At 47.5% G+C, this 26,346-nt stretch overlaps 1 protein-coding gene and 1 long non-coding RNA gene across 2 annotated transcripts; both read right to left on the minus strand.

Moving 5' to 3' along the window:
• Positions 1–651: 651 nt before the first annotated feature.
• LOC118511179 lies at positions 652–7,177 on the minus strand. The gene is made up of 2 exons (XR_004906120.1): positions 6,903–7,177; positions 652–850 (listed from the first exon to the last, which is right to left on the minus strand). It is a non-coding gene; the product is annotated as an uncharacterized LOC118511179 (long non-coding RNA).
• A 5,261-nt stretch (positions 7,178–12,438) lies between these two features.
• On the minus strand, positions 12,439–26,219 carry LOC118511180 (probable ubiquitin carboxyl-terminal hydrolase FAF). The gene is made up of 17 exons (XM_036053931.1): positions 26,066–26,219; positions 24,857–25,091; positions 24,562–24,758; positions 19,192–24,470; positions 17,530–17,958; positions 17,306–17,442; positions 16,906–17,221; positions 16,657–16,810; positions 16,438–16,585; positions 15,966–16,340; positions 15,752–15,875; positions 15,564–15,670; positions 15,049–15,400; positions 14,711–14,973; positions 14,407–14,636; positions 13,970–14,319; positions 12,439–13,893 (listed from the first exon to the last, which is right to left on the minus strand). The coding sequence occupies exons 2-17, from the start codon at positions 24,985–24,987 to the stop codon at positions 13,309–13,311; spliced, it is 9,177 nt and encodes a 3,058-aa protein (XP_035909824.1). The 5' UTR covers positions 24,988–25,091; positions 26,066–26,219; the 3' UTR covers positions 12,439–13,308.
• Positions 26,220–26,346: the final 127 nt, after the last annotated feature.

The raw sequence follows: 26,346 nt of genomic DNA on the forward strand, positions 1-26,346 counted from the left end.
GCGAATTTAGTCCGTACTATGCATTGTTGTCTATCGATGGATTGGTAGCGAATTTGCTTTGTATTCTGCTGAACCGTTTATAATGATGATCTTGTTCATGCTGCGTCGCCAAGATCGGATGTCCCCAGCATTGCATACAATGTTTAGTCTACAACAGTGTTGCTAACTCGCTTCTTGCCTTTTCCTGGTTTCTACCCATTCGTTTACGACCTATTTCGGTCGTTCTTACATTCACGACGAATAAATAAGAATAAAGGGTACAAACCAAAGCTCTACGCTTTGGCTGTATTTATGGTCTCTTCTTTGGGTCCCTGTGTCCATACCAATTGCAATGGTATTGTAATACGCGGGATCGGTCGGTCTTTTACGACGGGGCTTTGCGCATATGCGATTTGAGTCGCGCCGTACTTACGTGTTTCATTTGGATTTCGACGAGTGCGACGAACAACAACTTGCTGACCGAGCCAATTCTTCCATTTATCGACTGTCCAGGCAATCGCAGAGATTCTAGATGAGAATATTCCTTACTGGATTACTGGAAAAAAATTCTTTCTCAAACATTTAAAGTTTCTTTCGAGGTTGTTTCGGATATTTTTCACTAACTTCACCAAATTGTTCAGACTTCACTTTTCGATTATAATTTTATTCTTCAATTAGTTTGCGTTCTAACTCCATTAACACTGCACCCAAACTATTCCGCGTCAGTACTCCTTCCGAGTACCTGCTTACCGAATCCAACAATTTCTCGGTTAGCGGATCCGGTATGGTTCTGCCGTCTTCTAAGAGCTCTCTTATGGTTGTTGCTAGCTCGTCCGCGAAGTCTTCCACAGGTTCGTTGTCACTTGAAAAACTTTGGCCTGCTTGAAAACCTGGTGTTCTTCGTGGCTTAGGCTGTAATCTCCTAAGATTACCTCGTGGCGTTCCAGGTGCATTTCTCTAAACGATGGCGGCGGATTTACCTGTGCGTCGTCCCGCACTACCTCGTTCCGATCCCAGCAGTCGTCAAACCAGTCACCCGGTATCGATCGGATCGCATACGCTCTGGGGCCGGTTCATCCCAGAGATGAATTCTTGCCAATGGTCGTCTGCGTCTTCTATGGCGTTGGCTTGTAACGCCACCTCTTCCACAGCATGCCAGGGTTGTTGTTCGTGGTCCGGATCTTCACGCCGATTTTCGCGGTTGGCCGGAGCACACCTCTGACGATGATGCCTGAACGTTTTCGGAGTTCGTTCTACGAGTTGTTAAACGCGTGCGGATTTTTAAACAACTCCTCTCTGGAGCCACCATTTGTTAATTCGAGTCGACCAAGCGCAGGAGTGATCGATTCGGGAAATCTCCGCGCAGATTCCTGACCTTGTCAGAGTTGCTTGAATCAGGCGACTAACCCTTTTTTCCTGCATAACCAGAAGAAGTATCTAACCGTGGACCTTGCTTGGCTTATTTTCGTTTAATTCTTCCGACGTAGTGGGGAAACACCAAAGAAGTGCGGGACCAACATCCGTAGGAAAGTCAAAGATGCAACTTTCCCGATTTTGTATGAGAATCCTAACAATGAAACACAAGCTTCTTGCTTGAGGTCTGAATTACAAGCCATAGGTGTAGCATTAATTTACGATGCCGACGCAATTGCAGCTAATGCTAATAAGGAGGAGGTACTCGTGGTTGTATTCGGGAGTTTTTTCTGCACTCATTTCACTTTCGGCTTGATTTTTGGTTGTTAACTTCAACACCACTGTCCCGTATGTTTCGGAATGTTAACCGACCGTCTGATACCCTCCTCTCGAAAGCCACCATGTAAAACTGCGCGTCACAAGTATGGTACCGCTGAAGGATTGACCCTGATCAATCACACTGATCAATCCTAAGCCTTCGCGCCGGTTGTAGCGTTCCAACTCCCTCCTCGTGTCGGACGTTGACCATCTCCTTACGGTGGAACTCCTCTGCCTGTTTACGCTTGTTCGAGAGATGGCGGCTTCAATTCGCTCGAGTTAGACTGAAGACCTTTTTCCTGGGCGCCATGACAAGTTTCCAACGGTGAACTCTTACTATGAAGGAGAATTTCCAAGACTCGACTATACCGATTGCCGGCTTCAAATGCAACTAAAGTTTGTTAGCCATAATCCTGTCTTTTATACTGAAATTTCTGTGGGAATTACAGCATTTTCGAGGGTAAATCTTTTTTTATGATTACGGGTAGTGCGCAAACATCGTCTTTTTTAAGTAAAAAACATATTTCAGCATTCCGATTCTGTACCTTCTAAATGTACCTACTCATTTGCCTATGCTCCCGGTTCCTAAGTCTTCGCTACCTGTTAACAGGCAGCTATATCAAGAACCGCACATCCCACCCAGTGAACGTTACTGGTTATGAGTCCCCCTTGGTTGGTACCCCGTTCTCGGTGCATTTGTATTGAAAGTTTACGCCTCGATCCTGTGGGGTGCTGTGTAGCCCTCAACCAAGATCGCGTTGCTGTGTCGATCGCGTGAAACACTTCATGCATTTGAGACGTTGTGTCGCCGAGCGCCTTGTCCCTCTCCTCGTGGTGCGATGGGTACATATCCTCCACCCTTGTATCTTGGCCACATGGCCTGTGGGTTTTTATGGATGGTTTATCTGCATGCCTGGGTTTATATTAATGATATCCTCATACCTAGCAAAACTTCACATTGTGTCCCTTTTTTGGGCGTATTTTATTTAATTACTTAATATGTAGTCCTTACTAACCATAGTTTCGTCTGTCGATATCGCAACGTCCGGTTCGATCAATGGACTTAAGTTATCTTAAGCTCATAGTTGTTCCTAAGTATTAACCAGAATTGCAAGATACTTCCAGGTGATTTTGGTTTTTTTACATACCATTCTTGCATGACCGTTGATTTTAGTTTTGATTTCTATTTAAGCGGCCGTCTGATTAGTCGTCTCCTCGCAAATCATGCTCTTGTCAAATCAATGCTGCATGTGTATTTTCTCCAGATTAAATCCTTTTTTTGTCGCGATCCCAATAATACTTAGGAACAAAGGCCCTTTAACAGTAGATTATGGGTGAGTCTCACTTATATAGCAGTCCCTATTGTTCAGAACCCATTAAAGGGCGAAATTGTCTTGAGAAGCTACCACAGTCCATTAACCGTCTTATCAAGTAAAGTAACTAATATTTGTCGGTGAAGCTAGTGCTTGCTGACCAGCTAGCAGATTAGTCAGACACAGTTGCTGACATTTTGTCCATCAACGCTAGTACATGACAGTGGGTTCCCTTCCCGGTTCTTCCATTCGACTGAACCAAAGCTCTAAATATGTAAAGTCTGAAATATACGCTGAGAAAAATAGAACAGAATTAACGTCCGCTTTGCATGCACCTTCGCATGTAAAACTCAGTCAAAATAGAACAGGGAGTTGCTGACGCACTTTGGAGAAGATCCTAAAATAAATCCTTCAGCACTCCGACTTGACTTCAGAAAAAAACCGCGTTACGTATCCATCAAACCTTATATGTAGGAGCAACGTCAGAATACGCACACGTGTTGCCATAATCGCAAAATAGGTTAAATTATGAATACGAAAATTGATATGCCTAGCTAAAGAAAGAATATAATGCTTTGTAGATTATCAGCTCCGTCAGTACATCAACATTCACAACATTTGCAACGCAATCAAGTGCTTATCATCACGATCGTCGGGGGTTCAACGTGCATCGAATGGATCTACAGAATAGCGGCCTAGCATGCCACTACGGCGGTCATCGAGGCGGAATAGCTGTGGAGTTTGGCTGCCACACACGGTAAATGGACCATCAAATGCTGTGCGAAAGGATCCTCCATGAAAGAAGGCACGGCCATACACATACGCAACATACGGAAAGGCCTGTGATAAGACATAAAATGGCGGATTCAGTTGCAGACCATCCTAGAATCTTCATCCTTGAGCAGACCGGTTATCAATCGCCGCTCCGACGCAAGGTGGTAAATGGGAGAATCCTGGATGGACCGTGGGCATAAGATGAACGACTTCAATGTGCACAAGGCCCGTCGATCGATAATGAATCAAGCTGACAGAGCTCGCAAGACTCAACCCCACAGACAGCGAGTTGGTTTCGAATCTGATAAAGATACGTCCTGGATACACCGACCGTCGTTGCAACCGAGCTCCTGGATATCTTGAAATGCAAACCTCAGCTTCAGCCATTACTAGCTTGCTGGATAGTTCGTCCTACGTGTGGAGAGACGGTCCAGATGGGATTCAATGTACGGTGCTGCCGTGTCAAGACCGGCGCAGCTAATCATGGTCATCGGTTCCTCCGGAAAGTGATGTTTTCTAGACTGAAAGCCTGCAGACCATGAAAAGATTGAGTGCCAGGAAGGTGATAAGAGAACCGCACAGCATCCGGTGCTCCGATCGCCATATGCATACACATCGTCGCCAGATCAGCCAAGTTTTTCATCGATACAAATACCCTCTGCCGAATGCGTCATGAAGCATGGTTATTGTCATGGGTAAATCTGTCCTTGTCTCATCGCTTCGCAACTCCACATCCAACATCATCCCGGTAATAGCAACCTGATCGAAGAGCCATCGCATGCTGATTGCGTGCAACGATTTGCAGTAGAATATAAGGATGGGCATATCATTTTTCCGCGTACATTGTGAGGATCACGAAATGGTTCGACGCAACCAACAAATCATATCACTGAATGACTTGAGCTAAATCTTAACGATCACACACAAATAGCAAGGGATAGATCCGCTGGAAAAGAGGAAGGACATTTGTACAATCGTTGCGTGAACTTATATTCAATGTAATTCCCCATAAGATCGTTTGCTTATGATGCGATAAGCACCTCTCAAGGACATCATGTCCTTGCTGCGAGACGATGTGCGATCGTCTTATTAGAAGGCTATCCGAGGTAGAAACTTCGTTCTTGTGGTGTTGAGTTCTTATAATAACTAAGTATGAAGCAACAATGTAGAATAAAATTGTATTTTTGTCACCATACACAGATCTTTGATTTCGTCTTAGGTTTCGGTTCCTTAGATTTGGCTCTGAGACTTGTTGTTTCACAGATTCACCTTTCCAGAACGCATAGATCCGAAACTGCAATGCGGACGATCGTTAGCTTAACAGCCATTGTTGTTGCTATGGGGACAACAGTGGACGTAAAACGTCCCCGTTGGTGAACCAGCCACGCGAAGGTATGGAAAATTCGGAAAAGGATTCGCGCACCTTCCTTCGGGCGTTGAATCGACGGATGCAACGTACCTCGCACAGGTCAGACGAGTGGCTTCATTCCAACGCCTGGACACTGGCTCCTCTCCTTCTCGCCTGGACACTGGCGACACCGCTGAGGTGTCGGATCCGGTCTTCGGAGGGGAGCAAGGGGAGATTTCCGGAGGGTTCTCACAGTCATGATTCCTAGTAATTTCCGTCGGAGTGGTAGACACCGCTGAGGGGTCGAATCCGTTCTCCGGAGGGAAGGATTATTTCGGATCTCGTACCTGAAAAGAACCCTCCAACTCTTACGAAGTGTTCGGTTCGCCGGTTAAGAATTGTGTCCTGTTTATTGAATAAGTTGATTTCATATATACAAATTTTGGGGTACCTTAGAACGAGACGAAAGATCATTCTTTCTTGTTTAACTATTTCCTTTCCAGCTTGTGTTTACGTATCTTTTATGCTAACGCCGCATTATGCTACAGTTTAACTCACTATCGTGGTCGCAAACCACCAGTTCAAACCCATGCTATAATGTTTGTTCATTGATCGGGAACACATGCGTTTCACATAAGGTAAACATTCATCGCGCTGGACGCACTTGCCGTTTGTCACATGCTGTAATGTAAACGTTAATCGCGCCGAACGCGTATGTTGAGGCGCACATTGTTCTGGAAACATTCACGATGCTCTAGCACCGCGCTAAAGGCGTGGCGTACGCCACACTGTATCGTAAACATTGGTCGCGCGCTGCTTATGCCTTATCCGCGCTGATTTGCTGCCTAAGCTGAAAGCTTCTCGGTGCGTGGGACATTCTATCTAAAGAATTGTTTCTTTCATGCAACATGTTTAATCAAGATTTGGTTTAATAATGCCCAATATAACCTTCCTTTTTTTCTAGCGCTGTCGCGTTCGCAACAGCAGGAGAGATTGCCTTTTTAATAGCGTTTCCATATGAGGCGATCCTTGTTTGTCGCTTGCAAGTGTGGTTATCGCCTTTACAAATTCTTGTATTTGCTCTTTTGATTGTTCCTGTTGGCCAAGCAATAAGTCGTGAGAACATAGCCTCTGTTTTATCTGTTTCAGTAACTGGCAGATTCTTTGGGCAATCTATTAACCTCATACGCTATTTTTTGACACTTTACACAAAGCCAACATGTTAAATGAAACCATCTGTCACATTCATAGCATGAGATCATGCTTTCTTAGGAAGTGTCTTCCGCCTTAAGTAACTGACTTACTTCGTTCAGATCCACCTTTATAAGAACTCTTTTGCCCGTCCTCCAATCGGTTAACTTATTGTTCTGCGGTTGTCCACGTACTGATTGTTAACCTTTTTACGCTATGATTCGATTTCTTTCATAAGCACAGACGTTTTCACTAGAAATTTTTTCTTTCTCAAACATTTAAAGTTTCTTTCAAGTTTGTTTCGGATATTTTTCACTAATTCACCAAATTGTGCAGACTTCACTTTTAGATTCTAATTTTATTCTTCAATTAGTTTGCGTTCTAACTCCATTAACACTGCACACAAACTATTCCGCGTCAGTACTCCTTCCGAGTACCTGCTTACCCAATCCAAAAATTTCTCGATTAGCGGATCCCGTATGGTTCTGCCGTCTTCTAAGAGCTCTCTTATGATTGTTGCTAGCTCGTCCGCGAAGTCTTCCACAGGTTCGTTGTCACTTGAAAACCTTTGGCTGTCTACCTGGTGTTCTTCGTGGCTTAGGCTGTAATCTCCTACGATCACCTCGTGGCGTTCCAGGTGCATTTCTCTGCACGATGGCGGCGGATTTACCTGTGCGTCGTCCCGCTCTACCTCGTCCCGATCCCAGCAGTCGTCAAACCAGTCAGCCGGTATCGATCGGATCGCATACGCTCTGGGGCCGGTTCATCCCAGAGATCTTCTTGCCAATGGTCGTCTACGTCTTCTATGGCGTTGGCTTGTAACGCCACCTCTTCCACAGCCTCCCAGGGTTGTTGCTCATGGTCCGGATCTTCACGCCGATTTTCGCGGTTGGCCGGAGCACACCACTGATGGTGATGCCTGAACGTTTTCGGAGTTCGTTCTACGAGTTGTTAAACGCGTGCGGATTTTTAAACAACTCCTCTCTGGAGCCACCATTTGTTAATTCGAGTCGACCAAGCGAAGGAGCGATCGATTCGGGGAATCTCCGCGCAGATTCCTGGCCTTGTCAGAGTTGCTTGAATCAGGCGACTAACCCTTTTTTCCTGCATAACCAGGAGAAGTATCTAACCGTGGACCTTGCTTGGCTTATTTTCGCTTAATTCTTCCGACGGAGTGGAGAAACACCAAAGTGCGAAAACAACATCCGAAGGGAAGGCAAAGGTGAAACTTTCCCGATTCTGTATGGAAACCATGACAATGAAACACAAGCTTCTTGCTTGAGGTCTGAATTACAAGCCATAGGTGTAGCATTAATTTACGATGCCGACGCAATTGCAGCTAAAGCTAATCGACAAAGATCGCGTTGCTGTGTCGATCGCGCGAAACACGCCGCCGAGCGCCTTGTCCCTCTCCTCGTGCTGCGCTGGGTACATATCCTTCACCCTTGTATCTTGGCCACATGGCCTGTGGGTTTTTATGGAGGGTTTATCCGCATGCCTGGGTTTATATTCATGATATCCTCACACCTAGCAAAACTTAACCTTGTGTCCCTTTTTTTAGGCATATTTTATTACGTTACTTAATATGTAGTCCTTACTAACCGTAGTCTTGTCTGTCGTTATCACATCGTCCGGTTCGATCAATGGACTTAAGTTATCTTAAGCTCATAGTTGTTCGTAAGATTTAACCCGTATTGCAAGATACTTCCAGTTGATTTAGGTTTTTTTACATACAAATCTTGCATGCCCGTTGATTTTAGTTTTGATTTCTATTGAAGCGGCTGCCTGATTAGTCGTCTCCTCGCAAATCATGCTCGTATCAAATCAATGTTGTTTGTGTATTTTCTCCAGATTGTATTCTCTTTCTTGTCGCGATCCCAATAATACTTAGGAACAAAGGCCCTTTAACAGTTGATTATGGCTGAGTCTCTCTTATATAGCAGTCCCTATTGTTCAGAACCCATCAAAGGGCGAAATTGTCTTGAGAAGCTACCATAGTCGATTAACCGTCTTATCAAGTATAGCAACTAATATTTGTCGGTGAAGCTAGTGCTTGCTGACCGGCTAGCAGATTAGTCTGACACAGTTGCTGACATTTTGTCCATTAACGCCAGTACATGACAGTGGGTTCCCTTCCCGGTTCTTCCATTCGACTGAACCAAAGCTCTAAGTATGTAAAGTCCGAAATATCCGCAGAGAAAAAGTCAATTCGCAATAGAACAGAATTAACGCCCGCTTTGCATGCACCTTCGCTTGTAAAACTCAGTCAACAAAGAACAGGAAGTTGCTGACGCACTTTGGAGGAAATGTTAATCCTGAAATAAATCCTGCAGCACTTCACTCCGGCTTGACTTCAGAAAAAACCGCGTTACGTTTCCATCAAACCTTATATTTAGGAATACGCAATATCAGAATACGCACACGTGTTGCCATAATCGCAAAATAGGTTAAATTAGGAATACGAAAATTGATATGCCTAGCTAAAGAAAGAATATAATGCTTTGTAGATTATCAGCTCCGTCAGTACATCAACATTCACAACATTTGCAACGCAATCAAGTGCTTATCATCACGATCGTCGGGGGTTCAACGTGCATCGAATGGATCTACAGAATAGCGGCCTAGCATGCCACTACGGCGGTCATCGAGGCGGAATAGCTGTGGAGTTTGGCTGCCACACACGGTAAATGGACCATCAAATGCTGTGCGAAAGAATCCTCTATGAAGGCAGGCACGGCCACACACATACGCAACTTACGGAAGGGCCTGCGATACGACATAAAATGGCGGATTCAGTTGCAGACCATCCTAGAATCTTCATCCTTGAGCGGACCGGTTATCAATTGTCGCTCCGACGCAAGGTGGTAAATGAGAGAAACCTGGATGGACCGTGGGCATAAGATGAACGACTGCAATGTGCACAAGGCCCGTCGATCGATAAGGAATCAAGCTGACAGAGCTCGCAAGACTCAACCCCACAAACAGCGAGTTGGGATCGAATATGGTAAAGATTCGTCCTGGATACCTCCTGGCCGTCGTTGCAACCGAGCTCCTGGATATCTTGAAATGCAAACCTTAGTTTCAGCCATTACTAGCTTGCTGGATAGTTCGTCCTACGTGTGGAGAGACGGTCCAGATGGGATTCAATGTACGGTTCTGCCGTGTCAAGACCGGCGCAGCTAACGATGGTCATCGGTTCCTCCGGAAAGTGATGTTTTCTAGACTGAAAGCCTGCAGACCATGAAAAGATTGAGTGCCAGGAAGGTGATAAGAGAACCGCAAAGCATCCGGTGGTCCGATCGCCATATGCATCCACATCGTCGCCAGATCAGCCAAGTTTTTCATCGATACAAATACCCTCTGCCGAATGCGTCGTGAAGCATGGTTATTGTCATGGGTAAATCTGTCCTTGTCTCATCGCTTCGCAACTCCACATCCAACATCATCCCGGCAATAGCGACCTGATCGAAGAATCATCACATGCTGATAGCGCGCAACGATTTGTAGTAGAATATAAGGATGGGCATATCATTTTTCCGCGTACATTGTGAGGATCACGAAATGGTTCGACGCAACCAACAAATCATATCACTGAATGACTTGAGCTAAATCTTAACGATCACACACGAATAGCAAGGGATAGATCCGCTGGAAAAGAGGAAGGACATTTGTACAATCGTTGCGTGAACTTATATTCAATGTAATTCCCCATAAGATCGCTTGCTTGTAATGCGATAAACACCACTCAAGGACATCATGTCCTTGCTGCGAGACGATGTGCGATCGTCTTATTAGAAGGCTATCCGAGGTAGAAACTTCGTTCTTGTGGTGTTGAGTTCTTATAATTACTAAGCATGAAGCAACAATGTAGAATAAAATTGTATTTTTGTCACTGTACACAGATCTTTAATTTCGTCTTAGGTTTCGGTTCCACAGATTTGGCTCTGAGACTTGTTGTTTCACAGATTCACCTTTCCAGAACGCATAGATCCGAAACTGCAATGCGGACGATCGTTAGCTTAACAGCCATTGTTGTTGCTATGGGGACAACAGTGGACGTAAAACGTCCCCGTTGGTGAACCAGCCACGCGCAGATATGGAAGATTCTGAAAAGCATTCGCGCAACTTCCTTCGGGCGTTGAATCGACGGATGCAACGTACCTTGCACAGGTCCGACGAGTGGCTTCATTCCTACGCCTGGACACTGGCTTCTCTCCGAGTTTCCGACGAAGTGGTAGACACCGCTGAGGAGTCGAATCCGTTCTCCGGAGGAAAGGGTTATTTCGGATCTCGTTCCTGAAAAGAACCCTGACGAAACTCTTACGAAGTGTTCGGTTCGCCGGTTAAGAATTGTGGCCTCTTTATTGAATAAGTTGATTTCTTGTATACAAATTTTGGATACCTTAGAACGAGACGAAAGATTATTCTTTCTTGTTTAACTATTTCACTTCCCGCAAGTGTTTACGTATCTTTTATGCTAACGCCGCATTATGCTAAAGTTTAACTCACTATCGTGGTCGCAAACCACCAGTTCAAACCCATGTTATAATGTTTGTTCATTGATCGGAAACACTTGCGTTTCGCATAATATAAACATTCATCGCGCTGGACGCACTTGCCGTTTGTCACATGTTGTAATGTAAACGTTAATCGCGCTGATCGCGTATGTTGAGGCGCGCATTGTTGTGGAAACATTCTCGATGCTCTAGCACCGCGCTAAAGGCGTTGCGTACGCCACACTGTATCGTAAACATTGGTCGCGCGCTGCTTATGCCGTATCCGCGCTGATTTGCTGCCTAAGCTGAAAGCTTCTCGGTGCGTGGGACATTCTATCGAAAGAATTGTTTCTTTCATGCAACATGTTTAATCATTGGTTTTAATATGCCCAAGGTTACCTTCCCTTTTTTTCTAGCGTTGTCGCGTTCGCAACAGCCATCGTAGGCTAACCACCAAACATTAACTCAACGCATGCAGTAGGCTGGGTTTGACAATACCAGAGGAGCAATAGAGTTTCACCAACTAATTTCTGTTTGATCGTTTGTCTTCTCATATGACAACTGTTTGTGATCATATCACATGTTCCAGAAGCTTAACACAAACGATCGAGTAAGTGACACAAAACCGCGGTTTGAATGATAGTAACATTGTCAGCGGCCTTGCTAAAAGGTACTCATTTACGCAGGTGCAATGCACAGATAGGTGATCGCTCCTCCCACGTCGTCCAGAGCTTCATCTCCCTCAGGTCAGGTCAAAAGTCACCTACGCAACTGGCCTACGCCGAGAAGAGCCGTATCCGCTGCAAAACACATGTCGGGACTGAGCACAACCGGGGATTCGTAAGGAGGCTTCGATGTACTTAACGTGTCATGAAAAAAAGTATCAAACGATCACATGGACAGAGCCTACATGGACAGAGGCTCAAATTGTAAATCTCACCACAAATCGGAAAGATGTATCACAAGTAGATATCAGACTAAGAAGATCTTAACATGGAATGAATTCCATGCCGTCTCGGGAAATCGTGCGGTCATTCGACAAATGTCTTAGGTCTTAGGTCTAACCATTTCGCAATGGGCGTGCTTCTCCAGCGTATAGGACGGATCGACTCCAAAGCATGTGGCTGGCTGTGACCTCGGATAACATGACATAGATCATCTTCTACAGTCTTGTCTGTAGTACGAGGCTGCTTGACTCTCCTTATTCAGTTGAGATCTGCTAGGGGGCAGGGATACCACCTAACTGAGGTCTATTTTTGAGTTCTGCCAAGCGTATGGTATAGTAGTTTAGTACCTTTCCTTCCTTGGAGGTGGTCTGGATGGGATGGGCAGACAAGTTAGAATGATGAAAGAACGCTGGCTCTCGAAACCCATGGTAATACCCACGAAGGCAAACACCGACGGGATAAGATGATCACACACCGACGATAACGACCCTCGCAACCAACACCACCGCGAACTTGGACGACGGAATTACTATAAACGGATTACCCGAGCTCAGCCGGGATGAGGTGCCCGGTGATTATAGGACGCTGTCTCAAGATGTTCCCCATTTCTCAACAATAACACAGCAATCTACAGACACCAACATCACATCACTCTCTTCGTATAGTCCAATAATTTAAACATATTTATATTTGTTCACAATTTATTGTAGCATGCATTATGTGTTTTCCGTGTCGGGGCGACTCTTCTGCTGGGTATGTATAAGGAGAACATTACTTTGCTTTTCACAACAGGCTGTTCAATAGTTTTTCCATTTTTTTTTTTTTGCTAATGTGTGTGTATGTGCTCTGCGCTCCTATTATCCTCTCCTTTGCCATTCATTATGACTAGTAACGGCAGTAAGCAGACTTACGTCAAACAAACACTTCCCCCCCCCCCCTCCGTTCCTCGCTGGTGGTAGGTGGTAACACGTTGTTGGCGTACCGTGGATTGAATCCTTGCTCCTACTCCTCCTCCTTCTCCTTTCTAATCTCCTTCTCTACTTCAATGGCATTAAAGGGGAAATGTGATTTCTTCAATTGTATAGAGGCTAAAGTGTTGTTTATATGTTACGTTTGTGTGTGTGTGTGTGTGTGTGTGTGTGTGAGGCGTTTCGTGTTTGCATGCGGTGTTTTTCATTCTTAGTTCTGCTTGCTTTTGCTCTCCGTGGTTTTCCTCTGCGCCGTAGGGGCGATTGTTGCTATTGCTAATAACAGATACAAATGATTTTCTTCACACCTGGCGCTCCACGAGACACCGCCACCACGTTGCTTCGTTTTAAACTAGTTCAAGCACAAAATGACGAGAACTACTAGCTACATAAGTCGAGTTCCTTTAGCGTATCATAGGTTGGTTTACTTATTTGCCATCCATCCCCTGCACCACCATCGTAGTAGTATCCTGCTTGCCCTTCTATCATTCGTTTCACGCCGCATCAGAACCGCGCGCCCGATGCTCGTTATATGCTTCAGATGTGTCATTTCTCCTTTTGCTAACTGGTGCAAGACTGTCCGTCACCGGGACGACCGGGTCGATCCTTTTTGTTCACAGTGCTCTGCGAGGTTGTCTGCGTTGTTGCGGCCGGTGCGGATGCCGGTTGCGTCGATGGAGATGCCGTTGACACCGGTGTGGCAGTAAGCGGTGACTGTTGCGGCTGACTTGCACTCGCTGGTCCTGCCGAGCCCGGTTTAACAACTTTCGTTTGCGGATCCGAATAGTTGTCGTAGTTAATATCAATGCTCGATATTACTCCCGCCAGTTGCTTCACACTCGGGGACATGCTCGATCTGCCCGGATCGCTTGCATCCACGATCGGTTCTGCGTTTTGTCCATTGTGACCCTCACCACCGTACGGTACTACCTCGGATCCAACGCCAGCTGCCGTCGATGGTATCGTCGGGTGTGGCTGCAAGGTAGCAGAACCCACAGCGGACACGACCGGAGAAGCGTGTTGATTCTTTTCGACCTCGCTAACGGTTCCCTGTATCGATCCAGCTCCAGAATCGTCTCCGGCCCGCATTACACCACCCTCCTGGCAGACGACTTGATGATGGTCCATCGTTTCTGCATCTTGAATCTAAAAAAATAGTGTACAAACGATAGTAATAACGATACCTTCCACGCATTCCACGCGTCCCGTGTCTCACACGCACCTCTTCCGGACACAGGTCGAACGCCATTTGTAAAATGTCTCGAACCGATTGCGATTTTTCCAGCAAAAATCCGTTCGTATTATCGTTGCTCTGCGCTGGCGGAGACCACGAGTTGTAGTTGTACTGACTGTTGCCGGTGGTGCGATGCTTTTCCAGCTCCTCCTGCAGCCACTCGATCGCCAGCGTCCACTGTTTCGCGAGTGCGGCATCCGTGTGCAGCTTGTTCAGTGCCACCGGACTCTTCGAGAACAAATGCACCATGCATTTGATGCATTGGTAGGCACGTTTCTGGTAGTTTAACTTGCTGCGTCTGATAATCTCCAGCAAACCGTCTCTATCATGACCGACACCTGACGGCGGAGAAAAGGACAAACGACCGTTTTACGAAACCAATCTCACACCCGCGGACTGGAATTAAAAACCAATATCAATCTTACCCAGCAATGCGTTCATTATGCGATGGCCCTGCCAGGAGTCTTCGATTAGCAGGATGTGCAGCAGCAAATCCGTGTAGTGTTTCATGTCGTGCCAGTACACATAATCGCACTGGAACAGGAGCTCCATTAGAATGATACCAGAGAAGTGCGGATTCTCCCAGCAGCAGTATTGTAGCAGTTTAAAACCTTCCTCTCCGACATGCACGTCCTCCAGCAACCGTTTGATGTACCTGCATCGAAAGCACAATGTCCGGTTTAGCCAGAAACAGCGTCCACCAAGGGTAAGATCCCATCTCGCACTTACCCAGTCCTATTGTAAAGATAATCTACGCATTCTTCAGACATAGGAATCAGTGCGTTTTTCCGTGTTATGTGGTCGTTGATGTATTTGTTTGGCAGCACGGCTGTTCCGCTGATGGCGCTTCGGCACCGTGCCGAGACGTCCATCGATCGCACCAAATGCGAAACGACGTGGTGCAATTTGCTCAGATCTGGGTACTGATATTTTATCGTCGGACCCGTTCCATCGTCCATTGCCACTCGCATGAAGAGCACCGGCACGTTTAGCTAGGTAAGCAAGCAAAAGCGGAATGAGTAACAATGTTGACCTGCTTGCCAGTCAGGCATTCTTTTCGGCCTTACCTTTATGAGCTGACATTCCTCTCTATATCCCAGGCCAGCGTACATGGAGAAGAGGCTGAAGTAGTGCGGCAAATGTTTACCGTGCTCCGGAACATCCGACTTTAACAGACCAAGCACCGCAATCAACACTTGCTCGCACAGATTGCTACCTTCAAAGCATGCCACCGGTTCGTCCTCCGCCGAATAGTGGCAGAAGGAAACGATGAGCTTCGCAAAGCAGGACCGAATCTCTGGCAGTGGAGCGGCCAGCAAATATTCACATAAGCGGCCCGGTGAATCCAGCAACACATTCTCGGCGAACCATTTCCGAATGAAAACGAATCCTTCTAGTTGCACTCGGAAGATTTCATACCTAAAGCGAAAGAACATATCATTAACTGCTACGAGTCCTTCATAGGTGTCAAGGCGACACATCACTTGCGAAACCGAAACACGTTTATGGTTTGTAAAGCCCAAAATCACCCTCTTTTCTAAGTCGCTTTAGTAGATTTGAAGTAACACAAGCAAGTACTTACCAATCCATAACCTGTCCCCGGATCGTCTTCTTCGTTTTAAAGCCCGTGTGAAAGAGAAACTTTGCTGCCAGCCGCACCTTCAGCAAACAAACATCCTCCAGTCCTTTCTGCATTGTGAGGCAAAAAGAAATTGAAATTGAACCTTTTCCTCTGCTCTCGCCAGTAGTTTCACCTCCCCATTTACTTACCAGCAGTAACCACACTGGTACCTTATTCTTTGGTTTAATCGGGAATTCCGTTAGCTTCTTCATAAATGTGAAAAACTCCGTCGAAAACAGCATCCGAGAGTGCAAATACCGAATGTTTTGGATTCTGAAACGGCGTAAAAAAAAGAGTGTTTCACATTTGTCCGTAGCGCGTATCGCATCGTAACGAGCCCGCAGCTCAAAACTTAACACACACCGTATGCAACGTTCCACATTCGGCTCCATGTTGAAATAGTAATGCTCGCTCTGCGCCAACGAGAGACTTTCGACCGTGGACTTCGGCTGGGCTCTGATGTGCGACGACTGTGGACCGGAGTTCAGTCGCCACCAGAATGCATTTTTCGGCGGTTTCGCATAGTACACATCGTTGCGCGTGTAGAACAACATGTACGCGTTCCACCAACGCTTCTGTCTGCGGTACTGCATGCGCTTCAGATTGTTGTCGTACACCTCGCCCATATAGTCGCCGCCGAAGCATTGCGTCTTCATCTCCTCATCGTCATCCATCTTGCATTCCGTCACTTCGCCATCATCAAACTTGTACCACTTCTTTTGACCGTTGGCGTAGTTCCTGTTAGCGAGAGACACACACACACACACAAAGAAAAACATTATTGTAACCTTCCTTCCCTCCATCGTCTTCATCGCCATTCTTCATCGATACGCACTTGTGCAGAATGTAGCTGTAGTAATGGCCACCGGAAGCCTGACCACTGTGCACCACTATGCCCGTCAGCTGGTAGCGCGTAGATCCTTGCTCCTCCTGCTTTGGCTCAACGTTAATAACTTCACCTTCCAGTTTCGCCAGCCCAGATACTGTCATTGAAGGGAATATGAACACATTAGAAAACGTACCATTGGGGAGACGAATGTATGTGTCACACTACCCGTATAAGGTTCCATATCCAGCACGCGAGGAAACTCGAAGTAATCGTTATACTTGATGGCGCACACTCGTTCATAATCATACTCGAAACGTTTCAACTGTATTGCTAGTACGGGCGGCAGTTTGCTAACGCACAGCCGTTTCACTGTTACGACCTGCAATTGGTATGGTGGAGGGGACAGGACAAGGGAACAGTATTAGCATAGTGCACCACACGACCGCTACCGCAAGCGCACGCTTTGCTACGTACCTTTTCATCACATTTATCACAGTGGTACGCATCGGCACCTTCCAGTATTTCGCCACGAACATACTGCTCCAGCGAATCCGTTAGCGAGCTATGATTTCTAATATCGACACTAAGTACACTAAATGGTTCGTCCTTGCTGTACCGGTGCGGACAGTCTTGGCAAATTTTCTGATCGCTAAAACATCCGCCCAGCGTGGCAGACATTAATTGTTCGCAGTTTAGGGCTTTCAGACCTTCGTCAATGCTTTCAAAAAGGGACATAAAAAATTCAACCGCATCCTGCTGCTCGCGTAGATTGACCGGTTCTCCTTGCAATCTGGATGGGAAGAGAAGTTGAAGGCAAATGTAAGCTGTTATTAAAAAAAAACACAAAGCTTTAGAAAGAGGAACGAATACCCACTTGAAATGTCTCCACAATCCCCGAGGTACGTAATACTGTAAAGCGCTATGACCGAGATAGCAAAAGATTACCATCACATACTTCAGTATTCCTATGTGATAGTTTTTTCCTCCATCGTCATCCTTCTGGATACCGAGCTGAAAGGAACAGCAAAAAACGAAATTTGATAAACGAAATACGAAAATTATCAAGGCTAATCCTTAAGTGGTGCATCATCCACCTACCAACGATTGCCCGTCCGGATCTTCGTTGAAATCTTCCTTGTGATCGATGACCGCCTGATGAATGCGTACGATACCGTTCCGCAAGGCCGGAACCATGTAGAGTTGCTGCAGCACTGAGTTCATGTAGCACGTAGCGCCCGCGTTTTTCAACCCACAGAACCCATGAAGCGCCCGTGGGGCATCCGGTGGCAGATACTCCCATTCCCGCACAGGTTCTATGTCCTCGAAAAACATATCATTCAACATCATAGAAACAGTGGTCGTTAGCTCAACGGAATTGTGGCTAAGCGCTACGATCAAGTCCATGGCAGCGGAAATGGTTCGCGGTGTGCGGCACACTGGTGGCGGCAGCTGAAAATGTATCTCCTTTCGGTGCCGGTAGCAGATGTACTGGAATGACGCGTTGAAGACGAACTCTTTCACCAGGTCCTGCGCGCAAAAGGTTAAAGAAATCATTTTATTTCTATTTTCGAACGTGAAGCACAAACAGATTTTATGCTCATAATGACCTTGACTTATACGTGGTTGCCCATTCATTCATAGGGCAACTGACATTCCCTTACGCTTCTAACATGGCCACTTATTAGAGAGAAAAATGCTTTTGGTACGAATACTTGTCCTCTTGCAATTATCACGCAAAGCTCAAACTAACGATTCTGTATCCGACCTTCAGTACAGGCAATCTAATGCAGCAGTAACACCAATCGAGATACGGTTTTACTGTATAAAATAATCTGAAACACCTACACGCAACAGGGGTGGTTCATTAAGGTAGGTATGATGAGCAAGAAACATTGACCTTTTAGCTCCACGATGCTTCTTTCCCTTAGCAGCATCAATTTTTCGCTGAAAATGGCAAAATCAGTACCAAGAACTGCACGTAAAACATCTCTAGGTTACCAACCACACAATGCTTTGTACAGTACTTTTTCCGCAGGCAACATATCAATCAATCATAAAGGTCAAACACTGAAAGATGTAAGAGAACCTCACCTAATTTAAGGTCTCCCATGTTGGCTTAAAACAATTTAAATCAACCAGTAAGGTAAGGTTGAGCCGAGGCGATAACGGCTCCGGTCTTCACATGGCAGGACCGGGGTTCAAATCCCATCCAGACCGACTCCCCGTACGTAGGGCTGACTATTTTACTACGGGTAGAATCAAGTCATAGAAAGCCAGAAATGTCAGGCCAAGACCTCACGAGGTTATAGTGCCAAGGAAGAAGAAGAAGAAAATAGTTTTGTTTTTTAGGTAACTCAGCGGAATATCATTGCTATGGTTAAAAAGTTCTAGATGCAATTCCTTATCTAAGGTCCTCGGCTGAAACCAGCCAATCACCATATGTCAAAGACAACGTCAGTGAAGAGCCATTACTTTATTGCGTCAAAGCCGATTCTTGAAGGGAAAAGCTTTCTATTATAAATCACCTAATTTCCGACAACTTAAGGTTCAGTTGTCCAACAACTTCACATACGTTAAATATTTGTATTGCAATAGATGGAATAACAGTCTGCTCTACGGTAAAACTATGGCGTGACCTCCAGTCAAAAAAGAGCGTTTCTTAAAGTATTTTTACAAAACAACGGCTATCTTTAGATGGTACACTTACGGTACGAGTAGATAATTGTTGAAGCAGTTACTAATTGTACATGTTTTACTCACCATCAACAATGCATTTAGACGACGCTTTTCGGCCGGTTTCATGTGAAAGACGAGCGATCTGGTCAGACATAGGTGTCCTTCCAAAATCTCCTCATGCACAAGCGTTTTGCCGTGTTCCACCACGTTGTCCCGCACCCAGTACAGCCACTTGATCTCCGTCTGCAACAACTCCTCGACATCGATCGGCGTTGCGGCTGCATCGTTGCGTTCCTTCGACTGCAGCAGCTGCGCAAACAGTTGCAGATAATCGGCACACGTCTCCGTCCGATGGTTCACCTTGCGCCATATGTTGTACAGCACGCCAACGATTGATTGCAGCAGCTCTTCCGACACTTCGCCCGACAGCATTGCGAGCAGCTGTTCGCGTGCCAACGTTCGCATTTTGGCGGACGGATTCAGCAACAGCAACGACCCCAAAAAGCTATCCCACAGACCATCCTCCTTGTTGAGCGCCTTCACCGCATCCGAATGTAGCGTCAGCGACAGGCCCATCACTTCCAGCGCGACGTGCAACACTTCATAGTCCTGGCCACGATCGACGATTCCCACCAGCTGCAGATCGTGATCACGGTGGTGGTTATGGTGATGCTGCTGGTGAAGTGCGTGCTGCTGCTGCTGCTGTTGCTGTGGGTGGTGCTGTTGCTGCTGCTGCATCGATACTCCAAGCCCGGCCGAATTACTGCTGCTGCTGTTGCAGCAGCTGCTGGAGCTGCTATCGCTTCCACTACTGCAATTACTGCCAATGCTGCTCGTGCTGTATCTACGCTTGCTGGTGACGCTAATTTCCTCTGCCGTGTTTTCACACGACGCATCTTTACTTTCTCCGTCCGCCACGTCGTTCGCAGTCGTTTGGTCGGCCCCTCCACCACCACCACCACCACCGCCACCCTCAACCGAACCAAACCGTGATGTGAAGGCGCGTTCCTTTAGCGAATCCCATGACACTGGTTCCCAATCCTTGGACACTCGCAGCGCTACTTCCATGATGGCTTTTATAGTGCGCACGGTTGGAAAGGTCCATTCACCACGGTACAGCGAAGACACCAGATCCTGGCTATCGACCATGCCCGGGCGCAAGTCCAGCTGCAACACGTACGACGCCAACCGCTTCGCAAAGCCATTCAGCGTGTTTTCACAGCGCAATCCGCCTCGAAGCATGTTGTGCAGTGGCGTGTACCGTCTCAGCTGGGTCTGGAACTGGTCGTACTGACGCATCTGATCGTACAAAGTCGGAGGCGGTACGAGGTATCCGACGGCAAGGAAGTAAAACTTCACCAGCCGCATAATGCACCGATAACTCGCCCGCTTCGTGTGTCTATCGGCAGTGGCCAGAAAATTTTCCTCCGACAGCAAATCCACTATAAAATCTGCAGCTCCACAACTAAACCACGCGTACTGGAACTCTAGCACGGACCCTAGAGCGGTTGCACTGTCGCCCACCGTAACATCGGCCCCCATTCCACCGAAGTCCTTCACGTTGCTGGTTGCGTTTGCTGTGGCGGTGGCCGTGTTCATTTGATGGATCGGTGCTGGTAAAGGATTGACGCTTGCGGGAAGCAGCATTGCCTCTAGGACTTCCAGATTGTACAGGATTTGAACCGGCGGTGGAGTAAGAAATAACGATCTGAACGTTTCCAGCGACTCCAGTTCTGCCGCGTCCATCACAGCCTTAATTTCAGCTTCGTTCTCCTTTGCCGGCCCGGCTCGGTCCAAGTCCCCTTCGGAGCCAGCAGCGGTCATCATGTACGCGTCCATCGCCGCCTTCCGCACATCTTCTATTGCACCTTGGGAGGTATTGAACACTTCAAACAGATTACCCACGGTCAACCGATCCAGCGGAAGCAGATGAAGCAACGACCGCACACCATCGCGTAGGCGATCGTGCTCCAGCGTGTTGGCCAGTTGGTACACCTGCAGGAAGAAGTTGGTGTACTGCGGTTTTTGGGAAATCACCACGCCCGGTAACGTGTCCTCCGTTTCTGAGCCCGATTGGAGAAAATGGCGAGCGTGATGCTGCTGCTGATAAGCTTGTGTCGAAACCACATTTTGATGCTGACCTTGCAGCAAATAGTTTGGATGCTGCTGCGGCATCAGCGACGCCTGCTGCTGGTGGGCGAAATGGTGGCCGTGCTGCTGTTGATGATAGGTCTGCTTAATGGGATCCACATAGTTCCGTGGTGGTGATCCGGAACTGCTCTCACTCGAACTGTCCGGTGAACCGGCTGCCATCAAACCAGACGAAACCGGGGTCAGCTTTGCGATGAGCGACATCTTATCCCGTATGCCATAAAATGCGAGCGTTTGTTGCTCGTCCGGCACCATCACCAGCTCGTTCGTGCCGTTATCGTACAGATCGACGCGGATTTCGTTTGCCTTCAGCACCTTAATACGCCTCAGCAGATTGCGTTTGAAAGAATGCATCGTCTCATTGCTGTGGCTCATCATCTCTATGTCATCCAGCTGCCGACCAGGTGTTTGAAATTTTACAATCAACTCCACATGCCTTCCGCGAACGGCGTGACACAGAGGAAGCGCGAATCGATCGCCGGGAAACTTTCGATCGCACTCGCGGATGTACTCTTGCAGCGTTCTAATCATGCGACACATTTGATCGACGAGTAGCAGCTTCTTTCGCTCGACATCTCCATTAATTCCCGCATTATCATCATCTTCCCCAAACCGATCTGCGCTCTGCTCCCCTGGCACCGCTGTAGTACCGGTGGATGACGGTGCGACCCCTGCCAGCTCTTTCTCGTGCCCTTTCTTGTGCACTGGCTTCGGGGAAGGAAACTCTCGCAGCAGCATTTCCATGCTCTGAAACATGGCCCGCAGCTTTTCGCAACACTCTTCGATGAATGCTTCGTGATAGGCTTTCACGTCGACCAAATGTCTAGGGCCCACCGTCATCATCTCGTTCAGAATGCTTATCGCTCGATTGGCGATCGTTTCCTGCCCCGCCGTGATCACACGCCACAAGTAGTCCTTCCCGATTAGATCCTCGCCGTTGTTGTACAGCACATACGCACTGCGATGATGGTGATGCTTGGCGGAAATGATCCGCTCTTCCTTGGTGTTGACCGCACGAAAGAACCGCTCGAAACAACGAATCCCGTTCTCGGTCAGCAGTATCGGATCCAGCTTCAGCAGATTATTCTCAAAGAAATCGCGATTGATTCCCGGATCGAGATCGGGATTTTCTCCCATCAACTTGCTAAACCACCGAAAGCACTCCTCGCGATCACTGTCGAAGGCTGCATTCACTGCCAGCGAGTTCCAGATTTGCTTCGCCTGATCCGCACACAGCCACAGGTGGCCATCCTTGAGCAGAAACTTTAAAAAGTCTAACCGCTCCTGAATCTGCTGCGGATGGGGGTAGCGATTATCGAGCCGGAGCTTGGCCGGCTTGAGGGTCGGATCGGCTGCGACCAACGCCCGCACACGGTTCATGTAGCAGGTCAAGCTGTTCGTCACGAGAATCACAAGCTTGTGATCGTTTTGCAGCTGATCGATAATCTTCTGCCGATTCATCGTGTGCTGTATTCGGGGCGTATGATTCGGCGTGGTGTCGTACAGGGAACAAATGTCTCTGATCAATCGCAACGCTGGCAGCACCCACTCGTCCCGTCCCTTTAGCTCTTCCACGCACTTTACGAGCCAAATGCCCTTCTGTGCATCGCGTTCCTGCGAGCAGCTGTAGTCCAGGATCTTGACGTGAGATTGCAGCGCCTGCTCAAGCACTTCCAGCGGCGTGTCGGAGCTGTGCGCTAGGTTCCAGAACATGTTCAGTACCTTCTGCGCCATCATCCCGTTCTTGTCGTCCTCCGCCAAACGACGGTTTAGCTCGAGCAGTCTTTCACGCTGCTTGCGACTGGCCGATTTTTGCATGCTCGTCTGAAAGCACCGAAACAGATAGTCCAACTGATCGGCACTAAAATCCCAGGCGAGCTTGGCCAGCAGGTCGTGCACGTTCTTTGCGATCGCTTCGTGCTTGCCCTCCTGCGCATTCCACACCGCGTCCAGGTCGTCGAACGTGAGCGCCTTTTCCTTGATCAAGAAGCGCAAAATCTTTTCCAACTTTTCCACATACTGCGACTGATGCAGCGAGTCCCGCAGCACTATCGCCAACACGCGGTTGCTTCGTATCCACATGGCCATCCGGTTTGCGCTGAGAAAATCGCCCTCCTCTTCCGCGATCAGTCCCCGGTGGGGATAGATCGAAACGTAGCTCAGCACCCGGTTGATTTCGTTCAGCGCATTCATTTTGCCATTGAAGCTCGATATCTGCAGCACGCGTAGAATGATCTTTAGGCGGGCCATTTCCAGCTCATTCAGCAGACTCTCCTGCCCGGGCACACGCGTCAACAAGGCACGAGCAAACTTCACTATACCGGTGATGAAATCGTTCTTTCCCTCGAACACTACCTCACGCTTTAGCTCTGCATCCGAGAGACTCTCGAGCACTGTTAACACAAAACGGCAGCCGGGCAGGAGGTACCGCTCGATCGTATCGACCGTCAGATACTCCGCGCACAGTCCGAACGGACGCAGCAACGCATGCAGGAGCTGCAATGAAATCTTTCCTTTGCACTTTTCCCCACCACCACCACCACCACCACCAGTGCCGGTGTCACGTCCACTGTCCATCTTTTCATCACTCACACTCACGCGCTGATGCTGCTCGATCGCGACTGTCATGCGTTTGAGGAAATTTTCAAACCCATTGTACACGCCAAACTGGTTGATAAAGTTGAACAACCATCCGCGGGGATTTTTCGTCTCCACCGGTGGCTTCGCGTAGCTCACTATGGCAACCTCGTCCTGCTGGGCTGCCGCCTGCTTTGTCGAAACACTTGTCGGTACGTTGGTGCTGCTGGTGGTAGTGCTGCTCTCGCTGCTGTCCGGCAACGACGACGAGGACGACGATGAGGAGGAGGATGAAGTTGACGACGTAACCGGGTTCGTTAGCGACGTAGCTGGTGCCGGCGGTGGAGGAGGCGGTGGGGGCGGTGTGTTCATATTTTCCGGCTGCCGTGCAATGTTGTGCATGTGGAACTTGTTCTCCGGATCGAACACAATGGCCAGTAGCTCCAGCAGCGCTTGATTATCGCGCTCCATGTGTAGGGAAGCTAGCAGCAAAAACTTGCAGCACGATTTGAAAATGCACACGTGAATGTTGTTCTTCCACGACATGACGGCCTCATCCGTCAGGATGTTGATGAACGATATGGCCAACTCGTTCTGATAGAAGCGCACGCACGGTTCGCAATCGCCATCGATACCTTTAAATATACACACACACACATACACGGACATTAATGGACCCGTTTCACGCAAACATCCTTCGGGTGTGAAGCTTCTTCGCTGGCTTACCTAAGGTGGAGAGCTGAATTGCTGCATCCAGCAGACAGTCCAACTCCTGTGACGGCAGCACCGGAACCACCCATCTCGAGTTTGAAATTTTCGCATTCAAGGAGGCGAGCTTATCCACAGGGAAACTGCTCAGCATGGCCGATGTGTTGCTACCAGCGCTGGTAACGCTGGTGGTGGTGTTGGTAGTGCTGTTGTGACTGCAATTAAAAATTTGTTTCAAGAACAAAGAAAAACAGTTGCACCGATTAGACTCTGCGCTGTCAATCGTAGCAGGCACCTCCTCGCTGACACTCACGCATTTTCCACTGTGTTATGGCCGATCTGATGTTCGTTCACCGTCGTCGCTGCTATCCCGTTGTTGTCCCGCTGTTCCATCGTTTTCCCATTGGTACGTTCCATGGACTGGCTTACGGTGTCGTATGTCATAGCAACAACGCCGAGACACGTCCCCGCCGTACGCTTGTAGGAAATGTATCGTTTTTGCTATCGAAACGGCTCACTAGTTTGTTGTTGCAGCTTTAACTCTTATTCTACGATTAAAAAGAACATCACACCATCCAAATTACTACCACCACACACACACACACATAATGCAGACGCACTTGCACCATCTGATTTTTGTCACTTCATCGTGTCTAATCAAAATGGGCAAACATCATCCCCAACATTTGCAAAGCACTCTCTGCGAGCTGTCCATTTCGCACAGAATTTCAACATCGAAGATGAATCCCCGAAGTTAACCAAAAAGTATTGCCCTTTGGTGATGTTCGGTTAATGTTGAAACTATGCGCGTTCAAGTCAGCTCATCACCACGAACGAACACTCATCCTCTTCTCCTACGTGATTCGGGTCTACATTTATCACTACACTTTCGCGATTTGTCATTTGCCCGGACAACAGTTTTTTTTTTGTTTTGCAGTATGCCTCACAATTTCCCCATACATACCAAGCCCAACACAAAGCATCGTCCCGGAACGGGGCTATGCTCGAGAATTGGTAGGTAATAAGTAATACGCTAGGAAAATCGATAAGACCTCATAAGCTCGTGTTCGACAACAAAAAAAAATATCTGACACCACCTTTTCAACACGCCTTAATCGTCGCCCGAGCCTGCTACACCCGGAATCGAAGACACCGTTCGGTTCACCACTTTTTATCTATCATGGAAAGTTGCTGCTTATGCTCTGCCGGGGCACTTATCGCTTATTTTCGGCCCCCTGGCCAGTTGAATATGCATTTTGATCGAACCGAATTCGCAAACCGTTCTTCTCTTGTAACTTTTGTCCGCACAATTTCTCTCTTTCTGTCTGCCGTGCTCTTTACTCTATTTGCAGCACCGAAAAGCAATACCGGCCAAAATGGCCGACAGAAAATTAATATTTTTCTCTTTTTTCGCAGGGCCTGGAACCAGTTACAAACACACAACAGCTTTCGGGCAGTGAAAATGATGGTGGAAAGCTTCTCGATCTACGTCCAACCCGTAACCAATATATGGCAAACGCACCGAGAAAACTCATCTGGAAAATTACTCCCTTACTCTTCTTTCACAGAGCCTCCAAAAAGTGGATTTTTCCTTCGCAATTCTATAGAAAACTACACAAGAAAAATGACAACAACTGACTTCCAGGGTTGTAGCCCAAACGTCATTTGACCAATGACAGTCGAAACCACTGTTCCCCAATAAACCAAATATCCCACCACGGCTTTGGTCAGTTGAATGCTTAGGCCGTGGTCTAATAAAATGTTGCTCGCATATGCATTCGACGCGCATCTGAACGCATGTTT

The sequence above is a fragment of the Anopheles stephensi genome, chromosome 3, assembly GCF_013141755.1.
Source record: "Anopheles stephensi strain Indian chromosome 3, UCI_ANSTEP_V1.0, whole genome shotgun sequence".
Lineage (NCBI taxonomy): Eukaryota > Metazoa > Arthropoda > Insecta > Diptera > Culicidae > Anopheles > Anopheles stephensi.

Excerpts from the sequence above, each read along its gene's own strand:
- LOC118511180 (XM_036053931.1), bottom strand. The coding sequence starts at position 24,987 with ATGACATACGACACCGTAAGCCAGTCCATGGAACGTACCAATGGGAAA. Across the intron at positions 15,401-15,563 it reads CGGGGACAGGTTATGGATTG|GTATGAAATCTTCCGAGTGC; the intron begins GTAAGTACTTGC and ends CTTTCGCTTTAG. Across the intron at positions 14,637-14,710 it reads TATCTTTACAATAGGACTGG|GTACATCAAACGGTTGCTGG; the intron begins GTAAGTGCGAGA and ends CTTTCGATGCAG.